Consider the following 16847-nt stretch of genomic DNA (forward strand, 5'->3'; position numbering starts at 1 on the left):
TAGTTTAGTATATGTCATTGGGAAATTGTACAGGACAGTTGGAAGATCAAAGTACAGACCATCTAAGTCAGCATGGATTCATGAAGGATAAATCATATATGACTAGTTTACTTGAATTCTACAAAGATGTAACAAGCAAAGTGGATAATAGGAATAGAAAGACAACTTATATCTAAATGGAGAAACTTTAATGCAGAGGAATCTGGGTGTCCTCATGCATGAATCACAGAAAACTAGTATGCAGGTACGACAGGTAATAAGGAAGGCAAAAGGAATCTTGAAATTTACTGCTAAAGGAAGACTGTATAAAAGGAGAGAAGTGTTGCAACTGTACACAGCATTAGTGAGACAGTGTCTGGAGTAATGCATACAGTTTGGTCCCCTTAGTTGAGGAAGGATGTAGTTGCATTGGAGTAGTTTCTCTAGATTGATTCCAGAGATGAAGGATTTGTCTTATGAAAAGAGAATGAGCAATTTAGGCCTACAGTCTCTAGAGTTTAGAAGAATGAGAGGAGAACTAATTGAGCTGTATAAGATACTATAGAGAATTGAGAATATAGATGTCGAGAGGATGTTCCCTCATGTGGGGCAATCTAAAACAGGAGGTCATAGTTTTAGGATTAAGGGTAGCAGATATAAAACACAGGAGAAATTATTTCTCTCAAAGGGTCATGAATCTGTGGAATTCACTACCCTTGATGCTGTGGCATTGAATAAATTTGAGGAGGACATAAATTTATAATAAATAATGGGTTGATGGGTTATGGAGAGTGGGCAGGAAAGTGGAACTGAGACCAAGATGGGATCAGCTACGATCATTTCAAATGGCAGAGCAGACTCGAGGACATGAATTGCCTACTCCTGCTTCTCGTTTTTGAGTTCTTGTGTCCTAAAAGCTTCTCTAAGTATGTAAAAAGAAAAAAATAAAAACAAAATAATTCTCTTGCAGTCAGAAGTTATAATGGTGCACAAAAAGATGGCAGAACAATTAAATATATATTTTAGTTCTGCCTTCACAAAGGAAGACGCAAATAATCCACAAAAATGTTGGGGGAACACAGGGTCTAGTGAATGGGTGGAACTGAAGGAAATCAGTATGAGTAGAGAAATGATGTCAGGCAAATTGATTGGATTAAAAACCAATAAATCCCCAGGGCCTGATAATCTATAACCTATGGAGACAGTAAGGATTACAGATTTGGAAACTAGAATCAATAAGTGTGGGACTGGAAGAGCACAGCAGGTTAGACAGCATCTGAGGAGCAGGGAGATCAACGTGCTGGCCTGAAACGTTGGCTTCCCTGCTTCTTAGATGCTGTCTGACCGGCTGTGCTCTTCCAGGTCCACATTTATTGACTCTAACTTCCAGCATCTGCAATCCTTACTATCTCCAAGAAAACCATTCTGCAAAGTCTCTTCTAAGGATATCCACCTTGAAGAAGTTTTCCTCTTCCCTCCAAAGAGAGATCAGTGATTCTCTCTCCCACTGCAACTCCCTGGTTATCTCCTCTGCCCCCACTCTACAACCAAAGTACTTAAGGAAGTGGCCCTAGAAATAGTGGATGTATTGATGGTCATCTTTTAAGTTTCTGTAGACTCTGGGAACATTTCCTATAGATTTAAAAGTAGCTAATGTAACCCTTCTATTTGAAAAGGAAGGTAGAGAGAATCCAGGAATTATAAACATCGCTCTGACGTCAGTAATGGGAAAAGTGCTGCAGTCCCTTATAAAAGATTTAATAGCAGAGCATGTGAAAACAGTTACAGGATCGGACAGAGTCAGCATGGATTTATGAAAGGGAAATTTTGTTTGACAAATCTGCTGCTAGTTTTCGAGCATGGAACAAATAGGGTTGATAAGGGGGAGCCAGTGGATGTGGTTTACTTGGACTTTCAGAAGACTTTCAGTAAGGTCCCACGGAAGAGACTAACAAGCCTGTAAAATTAAAACCCAAGGGACTGAGCATAAGGTACTGACATGGCAGTACATAACTGGCTGGCAGACAGGAAATAAACAGTAGAAATAAATAGGTCTTTTTTCCCAGTAGCAGGCAGTGACTTATGGGGTAGCAGATGGATCAGTGCCTAGACTATGCATAGACAGTGCCATCTATTCACGGTATATTTTAATGACATGGATGAGAGAACTAAATATAATCTTTCCAAATTTGCAAACAACACTAAAATGAGTGGGAAGGTGAGCTATGAAAGTCATGCAGAGATGTGTCAGTGTGATTTAGATAAGTTGAGCAAGGGCACAAATGCGTGGTAGATGAAGTACAATATTTAAATGTGAGGCTATCTGCTTTCAGAGCAAAAGCTGGAAGATAAATCATTATCTGAATGGCAATAATGGTAAAGGGTGATGTGCTTCAAGACCTGTGTGTCCTTGAATATCAATTGTTGAAAGCAAGCTTGCAGGCACAGCAGGCAATGAAGAAGGCAAATGATATCTTGTCCTATTCATTGTGAGAGGATTTGAGTACAGGAATAGGGATGTCTTGCTGCAGTTGTACAGGGTGTTCGTGGGACCAAACCTAGAACAAACGTATGTTTTGATCTCCTAATCTGTGGAAGGATGTTCTGGCTACGGAGAGAGTGCAACACATATTTGCCAAGTTGATTCCCGTGATGACAGGACTGAAGACCAAACTCACCTCATGCCAGACGGGACTTGAACCCACATTCCCTGGGCTAGGAGGCCACTGGGACTGAAGTATGAAGAGAAACTGGATCAGTCAGGACTATATTTCCTAGGGTTTAAAAGAACAAGAAGGGGATCTCATTAGAAACCTATAAAATTCTAACTGGGGCGACGTCCCTGATGACTGACTGGGGAGTCCAGAGCCAAGAATCACAGATTAAATTTATTAAATATGCATGCAAACAAAAGCTAGAAAAGAATGTCTCAACAGTACTCACTACTGAAAAGATTCTGAGGCCAATGCTACAGGTTTTAAGAATAGAAATGTCAGAGAAATGAGCTATGTGAACTGATTGGAAACAGTGAGCTGTAGCAAGGCACAGTTAATGTCAGAGCTAGAGTAGAATGGGTCTTCTTTGGCCAGTTGTACCTTCTTTTCCCAACTGGTGGCATCCATTAAACTGCCACTCTAGTAGGGCATATATCTAAATCCATGTCTTATCGTTCTTGATTGTATTAAATCATTTTCTCTCCTAAATGGTGCCCAGGATCTTGCATAGTTCACATGGGTAAGCCATTTAGGACTGAGATGCAGAGAAATGCCTTAGAGGTTGTTGAGCCATCAAAGGTATTTGAATGTTTTCAAGGAGGAGTTAGTTTGTATTCCTGAGGCTAAAGTAATCAAAGGCTATGGGGAGAAAGTAGGATCAGAGTACTGAATGGATAATCAGCAATGATCATATTGAGTGGTGCAGCACACTCGACGCACTGAATGGCCTTCTTCTGCTCCTGTCTTCTATGTCTTAAAGTTGTACTTGTCTGTCTGTGGGAACTTAAGCTAAGTAGTTTATTTTATTGGTAAGTCAGTAATGCTCATTATGCAGTGCCTTCATTTAACCAATTATCTAAAGCTATTTGATCAAAGAAGATTTTCTTTCTGGATCAAAGCCACCTGCTTCCTGTAGGTTGTGAGCCATCATTTTGTCTGAGCACCAATGGCACAGAATGGTTAATCCTTTGCAATTCTGTAACAAAAGGACTTGATGTTGCAGTTCTTCATGAAGAAAGTAATTAGAGGGCTTGATTATAGAATAAGGCAACTACTAAATAAAGACAACTTATGTATAGTTAAAGATTTTTAAGAAGCATAATGAACCAGTCATTATCTATGACTTATTTTTATGATTGTTGTTAAGGGCTAATGGTTTAATGACTATGTCAAGATACATTTTATTATGGAAGTCTGACATTTTACACACCATAAAAACCTTTTTTTATTATTTGATGGCTTTGAGCTCTCGTGCAATCCTGTTTTTAATCACGCTCACCGGCTTCAGCCACTAACGTCTAAACATTGGAATTCCCTCCCCATAAATCTGGCTCTTTCCTTCTTTAAGATACTTGCCACATAGTGATTCTTTGAGTAAACAATTCGTCATCTGCACTAATCTCCTTTTATATGACTCGGTGTGAAATTTTGTTTGCTAACACCCCTGTTAAGCATTTTGCATTATTTTATGATGGTACTGGTGTGATATAAATAAAGTGGTTTTATTTTTCTTTAAGTCAGCGGGTTTTATAGTATGCTTTGGATCTCCTGAAAGCGTTCCCACCAATCTTGCCTTCTGTCCCTCGTTTTGAGTCTTGAGTCTTGAGTCTTGAGAGTATTGGCACCAAGATTGGTCTGCTCGTCAACTGTGAGAAGACCAAAACCATGATGCCTGGACAGCAACAAGGAACCCTGTCATCTCAGGAGAGATCAGTATACATACAATATTCAGCAAAACACCATCAGTTTTTCTGCAATTTCTCTTCTAACCTCTCTGTATTCTCTCCGATCATTCAACCCCCTGCTGCCTCTATACTTCATTTATGCTTCTTTCTTAACCTTCAATCTTTCCCAAATGTCTTTATTCATCCATAGGCACTCCAGGTGACCAATATGCCCTGCCATTGCATCCAGCATTGTTAATCCTGCCTGTCTATGTTAACTGTTGCTTGCTTTATTATTTATTATTAGTATGTCCATGAGTTATTCAAAATCCACTGGCTATGCACCTAATCAAGGCTCTTCCCATAACACCTTCCAAGTCCATGACCTTGTCTATCTAGGAGGAGATGGGCAGCAAATGCAGGGGAACGCCACCAAACACAAGTTCCCCTATAAGACATTGGCCATCCTGTCTTGGAACTTTATTACAATTTCTTAACTGTAACTAGATCAAAATTGTAGAACTCCCTATCTAACAAGACTAAGGGTGTCCCTCCATAACAAGGACTGCAGAGATTCAAGAAGGCAGTTCTCCACTGACTTCTCCAGGGTAATTAGGGATGGGTAATAACCACTGGCCTAGCCACTAGTACCAGCATCCAATATTCATTGTAATTTTTCCTGCCAAAGTATGGATCTCGAAGATCGGTGCATGGCAACTGCTTCTGCAAGCACAAGCTATGAATTGCATGCCAGTTGGTGCGCACACAACTTCCCAGTAGCTGTGTAATTTAGAGGAAAAATTGTTCACATCCGATAAATGTATTTTTTTAAGTCTTTATATTCCCCAGAGTGGATCAAAATAAAAAGTCAGATTGAAAGCTGTTGTGGAGCAAAATGTTTTTGGTATCCATGTGCAGGGTGCAATAAATAATCAAGAAGGAAAAGGAAACATGTGATGCTTCAGGGGTATAGAGCCTTGGCCAGATTCAATCAGGAATACCGCATTCAGATTTGGGCACTGATCCCTGGACAGAATAACATACAAATTCACTGGAACAGATTATTGGACAAGTTTTATAAACTTGGCTTTGTAGTCCTTTGACTTTGGGTGTTGAAGGGACAGCCTAATTTAGTGAATTGATAGAGCAGGTATGTGGGAAGTATTTCCTCCAGTGGAGGAATCAAGGCAATGAAATTTAAAGTTACAGCCAGCCATGTAGAAGTCAAATCAGGATGCACTGTTTCGCACAAAGTATACTAGAAACCAAACCACACTGGTACAAAACAAAGTCTGTGGCTGCTCAATTTGGGATCTTCAAGTTTGTGCGATTTTAGTTAAGTGATGCTATTGAAGGATATAGAACAAAGGCAAATTTAAATGATGTACATGCACCACATTTAGGTTCATTTTTGCAGTATTTCTGGTCATTCCTTGCTTCAACTGATCTGCAAATAAGAATAGTGAGGCTGTGATGGGCAGATGGGCTTCTACGTAAATGGTCACAGATGAAAAACAAATGTAGCTTCAGCAATGTGTACCTGATGTCTCGGTTATTCATCAGTGAGCACTCGTATCATATATTTCTAGAATTAATCCCTGTACTGTCCAAGGTTAACTAAGTCCAGCCGTGTTGTGAGAATGCTGCAGCAATTGATCTTGGTTCCCTGCTAGTGGCACTTTAGCTGGATTTCACTCTTCTGATTGTTGTCTTGTGATCCTAACAGCAGAAGTCAAAATCACAATCTTCAGTGATGTCTGTTTATAAATGAGTATTAGTTCCTTGTTCGGGCATTGAACATAATAGAATTGTATTCCAAAGTAGTCACATTTAATTCAACAAGTTTGTGGATCTAAAATCTATATTTGATTTTTCTGCTCCCATATGCTTCTCTCAAATACCACCTTGAGTGACCATTGTTGTAAATGGAGAGAATTGAAATGAGAACAGTAATTTATAAGTTATGTGTTTATAAGAACAAAATGAAAGTCTGAATGAATATTGCTGCGGTTCTAGAGTCAATTGTTGCAACCATGAATCGAGAATGATCCTCAAAATTCATAAATTGAATCACAGAGTTTTAAATTGATGTATTCTCCTCTCGCAAACTGTCTATTTAAAAGTTGATGATTTAATTGTGTTTCATTACAGGAGAAGCCCTGAAATTCCTTGAGGCATCTAGATTTAAAACAGCAGAAAAGCTGGCTATGTCAAGGGTGCCAACTCCTCCTCCACCTGGAGAGATGTCTAGTGGGCCTGTGGCAGAGAGTTGGTGTTACACTCAGGTATTACATATTCCACTGTTTCAGTTTCTAATTGCTAAGCTTTTACTGTGTTATCTAGTTTCTCTGTGGAGGAATAAAACAACTTGCACTATGTGTTGGACTTTAACAGTTGAATATCCAGTTTATCTTTAAAAATTGGAATTCTCTTATTTCATATGCCAGGTTGTCAAGAAGAGACACAGTGTAACGTGAAAGTCTAGCAGTTCTGATGAAGTGTCACCGGACTGAAAATGTTAATTATATTTTCTTCCCACTTATGCTGCCAGACCTGCTGGATGTTGCCAGCAATTTCTGATTTGATGAAAGTCTGGCGCATAATTTCTTACAGTGTATAAGTCAAAGATTCCTAAATGAGCATGTAAGCCAGTATACATTGGCCTGAAATTCAAGCCTTCTGCTTTTCATCACGGAAGTTATTCAGAATCACTAGGAAATCATGGCATTGCCAAGCAAGTGATCCCTAAGATTAAGTGATAAATGGTTTTTATGGTTGTTGCTCAGGAACAAGCCAAGCTGGGACAGAGTTGCACATTCACCACCTTTTCAATCTGTTACAGTAATATGGTTTGTTACTAACCCCAAAAATGTTTGTTCTGTACCCTTGTATCATTGATAAAGAATTCCAACCTTGCTTGAGATTATTTTTTAATCATAGTTTGAGTTCATTAACTCGTGAGAGCTTTTGAAATGCAGTATGTTTTGTATTTCAGTGCTAGGTGTCTGGTACAAAGCTTTTACAGTCACTGATGAGCATATTGTAACTAGGTGCCACGACTGAGGTGCATATCAATAACAGGAGTAATTCTAGAACCTTTGAACAGGGTGAAATAAAGATGGAAGCCTCAGGCCTTCCCTGTGACTCTGAGTCAATAGGATGGAGTAGCCCAGATGGATATACAGGGGGTTCTCCTACAACATGTGTTCCGGCAATGCAAATTGGCTATAATGCGATTGATGAATAGGCGAATATTATTTGTAAAACGCTAACTTGTGTTGGCTATAACACAATTCCATCAAATATGGATTGTATGTCATATACCTCAAATATAATATCACACAGAGAACAATCGTCTTAATAGGAAAATATGTGAAGTCTTAGTTTGAAGAGTTTATGCTGAATACATTAAATGTATCAGCATTATACGAAAACATCAGATTCCTCTGCTTCACTTATCTGAAAATCCTTCCAGAAATCTGTGCCAAAGGAATGTCAGATCATATCAGCATTTAAAAGGAGGAGGGAATTTTACTAAAAATTGCTGACGTGTCAATTTCGGGGGAGTTTCATGGGGGGTTGCTGGCTGTGAGCTCTATCTCACACAGTTTTGCACTGCTTACCTCTTTTTTGGATCATGCTTGCACAATCATGCAGTACTGACCATTGCTGGGCTTTCCAGTGGTAGAACTCCATTTAAAGCCCAATTGTCACTTCATTGCAAAAACAAGGTCAAATTCGTAAATGTATTGCCTCTTTGCAGCATCACCTATCTGAAAAACTGTCATTTTAACTGCAGCTAAAGGAGTGAAGCTACACAGTTGAGGAAGAATTTTGGAAAATTATGTGTCCTTTGTGCCCCCAACCCTGCTTTTCCCATAGGCCCCATTATTTATATAGCGTGATTTTCTATAATGCGATGTTGCACTGGAACACAACTATAGCAGAACCCCCTGTAAACAGAAAGGAAGAAAGTGTAATGGTTCAGCATAAACAAACCCGAGAGCTCAGTCAAAGGCTTGTCAGGAGTTTGTGCAGTCAACGTGATTGTGCTGTGAATGGGAATAATGGTTAGTTTAAGTAACATCTAGGCCATTTATTCCTTACAGGTTGTGATAATTCACACAAGACTTAGGCTCAAACTGAAGAAATCAATTCCTTTTAAGTGAGGTCCATATCAGCAGTTCTATCTGAAAGGTTATTTTGATGCATTGTTATGATGGGAAGGTTATGACCAGTGAATTATAATTATAAAATGAATTTACATGCTCTCCTTTGTTTTAATTAAAAACTGATTGACAGTCTGTAGCTTGTGAATAGTACTAAATAGAAACTACGCAGGGAAAAGCAGCCTGCTTAATTGGCACTCCATCCAGCACCTTTAAAGATGCAGTCCCTCTATTGCATCGTGTAGTGACAACAGTATTTTCCATCTACAGGGTGACTTCACCAACTCAGCAAGGCTCCTTATATAGCAAATTCCAAGCTCATGACCTCCATCACCTCGAAGTACAAAGATAAAAGATGCTTGAGGACCCTAACACCTGCACGTTCATGTCTAAGTCTCGCATCATCCTGACTTGAAACTATATCATTGTTCTTTCAGTGCCCTGGGTTCAAATTACTAGAATTTCCTCCCTAACAATAGTCTAGAGTAATAAAGATCTAGAGTCAACTGATAAAGACAGAGGTGATCGTGTGCTCAGATTGAAGAGATCAACTTTGTGAGGGCCCAAACAAAGCTGAAAGATTCAGCTAACATTGTTGCATCAAGGAGTAAAAATTATCCATTTAGGAAAGAGAAAAGGAAAAGGAGCTGAGAATAACTTTCAACTCATTCCTGGAGACTGAAGTGTCAACGTGACAAAGTGAAACATTGAAGTGGGAGGAGGATTGCAGTCATTGTAAAAGTCCAAATGTGGACTTTTCCTGTAGTCTTTCCTGTTGCAGACTGAAAGTGTTAAGTTCTTTTGTTGGAGTAAATGTTTTAAAATTTGAAATTTGCTTGTGTGATCCTTTCAGTCATTCACTGGAAGTTTGAATTATGTTTTAAAAGTTATCAGTCTCTACTTAAATTGTTACAGCTTTATTTTGCTTTAAGAGGCAAGTTGGAAACTGAATTTGAGAATTTTTCTTTTATAATTGACTCAGGGGCTTTTATTTTTTATTTGTGGTCTGATGTAATTTTAAATCAGGTGTAAATGTAGTAGCCTTTGAATTTAGACGATGCCACTTTGGAAAACACAAGATTATTTAGTCAATTAAATTTCAGAAATTGCACAGCTATCATTTTCCATACATGAAAGTGTATCAGAGAAGTCACACTTCAGGAACTTGCAAGTCTGTAGGGCAAATTAGTATTTGGCTCAATGAGCTTTCTTTTGTGTTAAGCATAAACTAAATATGAGCAAATCAAAAGTAGTTCAATTGATTCTGAGCTGTGAGCAAGCAGTTCAGTTCACAATGAGGTAGAAAACTGACCAGTCAAGCTACAAATTGTTTTTGAATTCTGAATTTGGAGGTAACAGAAGTCAATAATTAAATTACGTAGCTATTTCTTTCTGCGCAGTTGACCTTCATTTTCTTTTTCTGCTCGGGTTAGTGTATAGAACATAGAACATTACTTTATATTGCTTAAAAGTAGCTAACTGTGTACAACTTATAAGAAAACTAGTTGGTCGACATTAAAAATGCCCACAAAAAGCATCATCGACATCAGTCCATCTTAACTGAAGTCTAAAGCTTGAGTTGGAATTCTTATCTGAACCTAGCGCAGGCTATTTCCAGTCTGTGTGACTAATGCCACTGTATAATATGGACTTTGACGTTTTCTTGTTCACACTGTTTCTGTAGATTACAACACCCAGACCCCACCCACTTCACATGAAAAATGGGTAGAAAACAAAGTCCTAATTCTTAAAAGAGAAGATCACTGCAATCTTTGCTCTGTCTCCATGGGAACACTATATCCACACATACTTCATTGGCTAGACAGAACATTTATAAATTACAAACCTAAAATCCAATTTGCAGAGATTAAGGAATTAAATAAAAATGCAGTATTTCATATTGCTTGAATTCTGATGTTTGTCTTGAGGACACGAGTGAATGTTTGAGATGCTTTTCTTGCCTCATTATAGGTTAATTGTTGGCCCCGAACTATAAACATAATGCCCCTTAGGGCTACAGGGGCCTCAACAGAAATCCATTGTGTTTACTGAGTGTAAATTGGCTATGTTGCAGAAGTACTTTCTTGCTTGTGAGACGCTTTGGTATACCTTGTGGCTCTGAAAGACTTGTATAAATGCAAACTTATTTTCTTCCACATTCAGCAGCTACTGAAAAGATACTATGAAAGATATAGCAATTGCTGAACTTCAGAGGTTCTTCACTGGCTGTGAAACAGTTTAGGATATGTGGAAAGTGGATTAAAAAGTGTCCACAAGACACTTTGATGTAAAAATAATATGTAACATTATTTGCGTGGTTATATTGTGCACACAAGCAATAAGTATAGTCAATGTCTGCAGTTCACAGGTCTTTACCTGACGTTTGTTGAGCTGGAGTCCGAGCTGCAGACTTTTTAGGGCATCAGGTTTCGAAGAATAACCTGGATGCTTTCCTCCAGGGGGCAGTCAGGCCTCTTTAGGCTAAATAGGATTATAGAGGTGGTCAGTGACGTGGAGTGTCTGAGAATCAGGCAGATATGGATCGATGAGGTAGTAATGGAGTAACCTTAGTCCTAGACTTTTTCAGCAGATACTTGCTGCCATTGTGCATGAGTGCAAGGGTTGTGGGGTGAACAACAAAATAGACCACTTCATGTGCAGAAAGCCGCGTAAGTGGGAGGAATAAAAATGAATATGTCTGTAACAGGGCACATTAGTATGGTCAAGGGAAGAGCTTCTCTGAAATTGAATGTGGGAAGTCTGAAGGTTATGTTTTCAGCTGTGCCAGGGTTAGAAATGTGGTTTCATGACTGGAAACTAAGTTGTTTTGGACGATCCAGAATTGTGGTTAACATTGTGATCCAACAGCATAGGTAGAACTAGAAATAATTTTCTGCTGAGAGTTTGAGGACTTGTGGTCAAATTAAAAAGAAGAATCTCAAAAAGAAATTCCAGATGTTGCATGACCTATACACCATTTGCTATAGGAATAAACAGATTAGAAAGTTAATGAAATGTATGGCTAAAAGTGTGGTATTGGAGATGGGAATTTTGCTTCATGGTAAGTGGATAGGATTGAGGAGTTTCCATGGAGAATCTTGTTTTGAATGTATTGAATTTAAACAAAAGATTTTGGGGAACTGTTCTCTGGTGCATTCTTTAGGCCAGTGTCCCAACCAGTCAGAGTCCACTTGCGAAACAATCAGCGCCCTCTTGTCATCTATATAATTTGGTGTTCTCTTTATGATTGGTATCCCAGCATTTGTTTTGGAGTCAAATGTGAAATGAAAAGCTCCAACACCCATGCCTCTCTTCAGCAGTTCTCCAGTTCTAGATATTTTAAACAACTTGTTCAAGTTTTTAGTCACACTGGAACAGTTGGAACTTGAACCCAGGCCTCTTGGCTCAAAGGCATGGACGCGAGCTCTGTGCCACAAGAGCCCAAATACACAAATGCCACATTACCGAGCAATTACAGGGTACAATAAACTTAGAACTACACTTCATATTCCTGACTACTTAAGATCAATATTATGTGGTCTCTACTTCTGTTTTGTAAGTAACTTTCATTCTTCATAGCTTGTAATGTTAAGATTTTGGTCTTCTGCACGCTATATAAAAACCTGTTAGTGTTTTGGTTAACATTTTCCCAGGACCTTTTTGCACGTTTCCAGGAAGTGCAGTTTTGCTAAATTTTCAGTTGGTCTCTCTTATTACTTCAGTTATTTGTAGTTAAACAATGTGAAAAGTAAATGTTTATGCTTTCTAAAGGAATACTGTGTCTATAATATTTATGCCCTGTCACAACACTTGTGGGCTTGTTATGTTTGCTATATTTTGTGCAAGAACAGAAAAATAGAAAATATAAGCAGGTGTAGGATTTTGCTATTGATTATGAGCACGATTGATCAGTCGTCTGTTACTGGTTTTCCCCCATTCCTTTAGCCCTAAGTGCTATATCCAACTCCTCCTTGAAATCATACAGTGCTTTGGCCCTGACTGCTTTCTGTGGCAGCAAATTCCACAGTCTTGCCACTCTATAGATCAAGAAATTTCTCCTCATCTCAGTTCTAAATGGTTTACCTTGTATCTTTAGACTGTGATCCCCCTGGATCTGACTTGCTTGTCATCAGGAACATCAACCCTGTCTAGCCCTGTTAGAATTTTGTAGGTTTCTGTGAGATCCCCCCCCCCCCACTTATTCTGAACTCCAATGAATGGAATCTTAATCAATTCAACCTGTCCTCATAATGTCAGACCTGCCATCACAGAAATCAGTCTAGTAAGCCTTCACTGATTCCCTGTATTAGCAAGAACATTCTTCTTCAGATAAGCAGACCAAAACTGCACATACTATTTCCAGAGGTAGCCTCACCAAGACCCTCTAGAATTGCAGCAAGACATCCTGGTTCTGTACTCAAATCTTTTCACTACGCAGCCCAATATACCATTTAGAGATAGTAGGAACTGCCGATGCTGGAGAATCTGAGATAACAAGGTGTAGAGCTGGATGAACACAGCAGGCCAAGCAGCATCAGAGGAGCAGGAAAGCTGACATTTCGGGTCTGGACCCTTCTTCTGAAGAACTGTCCAGATCCGAAACGTCAGTTTTCCTGCTCCTCTGATACTGCTTGGCCTGCTGTGTTCATCCAGCTCTACGCCTTGTTATCCAATATACCATTTGTTGTCTTCACCATCTGCTGCACTGCATATTTAAACTTCAGCGACTGGGACAAGGATATCCAGGTATTATTGCACAAGCCCCTCTTCTCAATTTATTGCCATTCATGTACAGCAAACTTTTTATTAACTGGAACCTATGAGACCAGGAATGTCCCGGTTGATCAAGTATTCCGATTGATTATGTGGACCTCTTGACCAATGTAAAAACTTAAAAATATAAGTGTAAAGTGGGGGTATACACATCACTGTTTTCTTTACTTTGGTGTAAAGCACTTAATTAATGATATGACTTTGCTTTAAATAAAACTTATTGGCAGAGAGCATTTTTTTTGCCCCTTGGTATTTCTCAGCTCTACCCATACAGATTGACATCTTTGGAGCTAATATTAGGGAAGGCAATGGCTTATTGGTGGACTGTTAATCCAGAAACTCAGCTAATGTTCTGGGGACCCAGGTTTGAATCCTGTCACGGCAGATGGTGGAATTTGAATTCACCAGTTCGACTCAGGGTTGGAGTGTTTGAACTATGAGGAGAAGTTGAATAGTTTGGGTCTATTTTGCCTGGAGCATCAGACACTGAAGGGTGACCTATTAGAGGTTTACAAAATCATGAGGAGCATGGATAGGGTAAATAGACAAGGTCTTTTCCCTGGGGTGGGGGAGTCCAAAGCTAGAGAGCATAGGTTTAAGGTGAGAGAGGCAAGGACCTAAGGGCAACTTTTTCACGCAGAGGGTTGTGTGTGTGTGTGTGGAATGAGTTGCCAGAGGAAGTGGTGGAGGCTGGTATGATTACAACATTTAAAAGGCATTTGAATGGGTATATGAATAGGAAGGGTTTAGAGGGAAATGGGCCATATGTTGGCAAATGGGACTAGATTTATATTGGATATCTGGTCAGTATGGATGAGCTGGACCAAAGGGTCTGTTTCCGTGCTATATATCTCTAGGACTCTAAGAAATGGTTGGAGACACTGGATACTACAAAGGCTACGGGCCCTGACAACATTCCAGCAATAGTACTGAAGACTTGTGCTCCAGAACTTACTACTGCCCTAGCCACGTTGTTCCAGTACAGTTATAACACAGGCATCTACCTGGCAATGTGGAAAGTTACCCAGTTATGTCCTGTCCATAAAAAACAGGACAAATCCAACCCAGCCAATAACCATACCGTCAGTCTACTCTCGATCATCAGCAAAGTGATAGAAGGTGTCATCAACGGTGCTATCAAGCAGCACCTGGTCAGCAGTAACCTACTCGAGACGCCCAGTTTGGATTCCGCCAGGACCACTCCGCTCCCGACCTCATTACAGCCTTGGTTCAAACATGGACAAAAGAGCTAAATTCCAGAAGTGAGGTGAGAGTGACAGCCCTTGACATCAAGGCTGCATTCGACGGAGTGTGGCATCAAGGAGACCTATCAATACTGGAATCAATGGGTATCAGGGGCCAAACTCTCTGCTGGTTGGAGTCATACCTCACACATGGGAAGATTGTCGTGGTTGTTGGAGGTCAGTCATCTCAGCTGCAGGACATCTCTGCAGCAGTTCCTCAGGGTAGTGACCTACTTTCAACCATCTTCAGCTGCTTCATTAATGACCTTCCCTTCATCATAAGGTCAGACGTGGGGATATTCCCTGATGATTGCGCAATGTTCAGCACCATTCATGACTCTTCAGACACTGAAGCTGTCCATATTCAAATGCAACAGGATCTGGACAATATCCAGGTTTGGACTGACAAGTGGCAAGTAACATTTGTGCCACACAAATGCCAGGCTATGACCACTAGCAATGAGAGACAATCTAACCACTACCCCTTGAGATTCAGTGATGTTACCATCACTGACTACCCCACAATCAACATTCTGGAGGTTATTATTGACCAGAAACTCAACTGAACTCCCCACAAAAACACAGTGGCTACAAGAGCAGGTCAGAGGCTAGGAATACTGCAGTGCGTAACTCACCTCTTGAATCCTCAAGTCAGGAGTGTGATGGAATACCCCCCACTTGCCTGGCTGAGTTCAGCCCCATCAACACTCGGGAAGCTTGACACCATCCAGGACAAAGCAGCCCATTGGACTGGCACTACACCCATAAGCGTTCACTCATTCCACCACTGACACTCAATAGCAGCAGTGTGTACTATTCACAAGATGCACTACAGAAATTCACCAAAGATCCTCAGACAACACCTTCCAAACCCACGACCACTTCTATCTAGAAGGACAAGGGAGGAAGATATTTGGGAATGCCACCACCTTCAAGTTCCCCTTTAAGCCACTCCCTATCCTGACTGGGAAATATATCACAGTTCCTTCACTGTTGCTGGGTCAAAATCCTGGAATTCTCTCCCTAATGGTGTTGTCGGTCACCCCACAGCAGGTGGATGGCAGCAGTTTAAGATCAAAGAACATAGAACAGTACAGCACAGTACATGCCCTTTTGCCCATGATGTTGTGCCAATCTGTTATCCTACTATAACATAAAACTGCCCTATATACCCTACATTTTACTATCATCCATGTGCCTATCCAAGAGTCGTGTAAATGTCCCTCATGTATCTGACTCCACTGGTGATCCAAGCTAGTCATTTTTAATAGGCATTCTAATTCCAACTCTTCTCAAGCAAGTTGTCTTTCTGGCCAACTAATTTTCCTAATCATTTTATTCTTGCTATAACCCATTTGTCTTTCATTTTGTTTTTCTTAAATTTTTCAAAGTTCAAGGATCCTTCCAGATGAATGTATTGCATAATTTGAGAAGCTTTGACCTCTCTATTTCATGATAGGCTTTTAGAAGCAGTGACTTAGACTTTATTTCAAACAAACCACCTATTGTTATGTTACAAGTATTTGTTCCTATTTTTTGCTGAGTAGTTTGTAGACCTGTGATGTGCTGCAAGTTTTTTGTTAATGCTGAGAAATTCTAGATATGGTTCTACTTGAGATCATAGGGTGCTCCCTGCATTGATGAGAGAACTATTTATTGTGAAAATTAGATAGTCAGTGGAAACTGTGAAATTGTGCATTTATTTCGCTTTTGTGAGAAATATTGTTCACTTGCCAAGTGGTCTGTTTTAACTGTCTGTCTATTTTTGCATTTATATGTTCTTACGTTCTTTTATTTCTTGTTATTTCATTCAGTTTCTTTTTTTGGTTATATTTAGGTAAAAGTGGTAAAGTTCTCTTACATGTGGACCATCAATAACTTTAGCTTTTGTCGAGAAGAAATGGGCGAAGTATTAAAGAGTTCAACTTTTTCATCTGGGCCAAATGATAAAATGAAGTGGTAAGTTTTAGTTCAACAATATGGTCGTTGCAAAATACTTACTATTTTACCAGTTTTAAGCATTTGTAGGGATGAAGTATGGAAAATTATGTGGTGAAGCTGTCTGTGTTTACATATGACAATACAAATTTACATGTCTAATCACAAAAATGCCAAAAGTATCCTTCGCGCGAAGTTGGTCACCAATCAGTTGACACTGTCTTCTTATACAGTGTAAGTGACTTTTCCCTTTAAATCTGTATTCTTGTGAATTGTCCTGATGAGTACAAGGTAAAAAGTTTTGACAAGTATCTTCTTTCACCAATACTCCGATAAATGTTTTACTAAAATGTTTAGCACAGATTT

At 39.6% G+C, this 16847-nt stretch overlaps 1 protein-coding gene across 1 annotated transcript in view; it reads left to right on the top strand.

Moving 5' to 3' along the window:
* The first annotated feature begins 6512 nt into the window (after nucleotides 1-6512).
* The window catches only part of spopla (speckle type BTB/POZ protein like a), a 44839-nt gene continuing 34504 nt past the window's right edge, over nucleotides 6513-16847 (top strand). Inside the window, exons 1-2 of the mRNA XM_048599341.1 lie at nucleotides 6513-6642; nucleotides 16381-16502. Coding sequence (XP_048455298.1) covers nucleotides 6565-6642; nucleotides 16381-16502 — 200 coding nt within the window. The 5' untranslated portion in view covers nucleotides 6513-6564. The remainder of the gene's footprint in view (nucleotides 6643-16380; nucleotides 16503-16847) is intronic.

The sequence above is a fragment of the Rhincodon typus genome, chromosome 7 (genome assembly GCF_021869965.1).
Source record: "Rhincodon typus isolate 14 chromosome 7, sRhiTyp1.1, whole genome shotgun sequence".
Classification (NCBI taxonomy): domain Eukaryota; kingdom Metazoa; phylum Chordata; class Chondrichthyes; order Orectolobiformes; family Rhincodontidae; genus Rhincodon; species Rhincodon typus.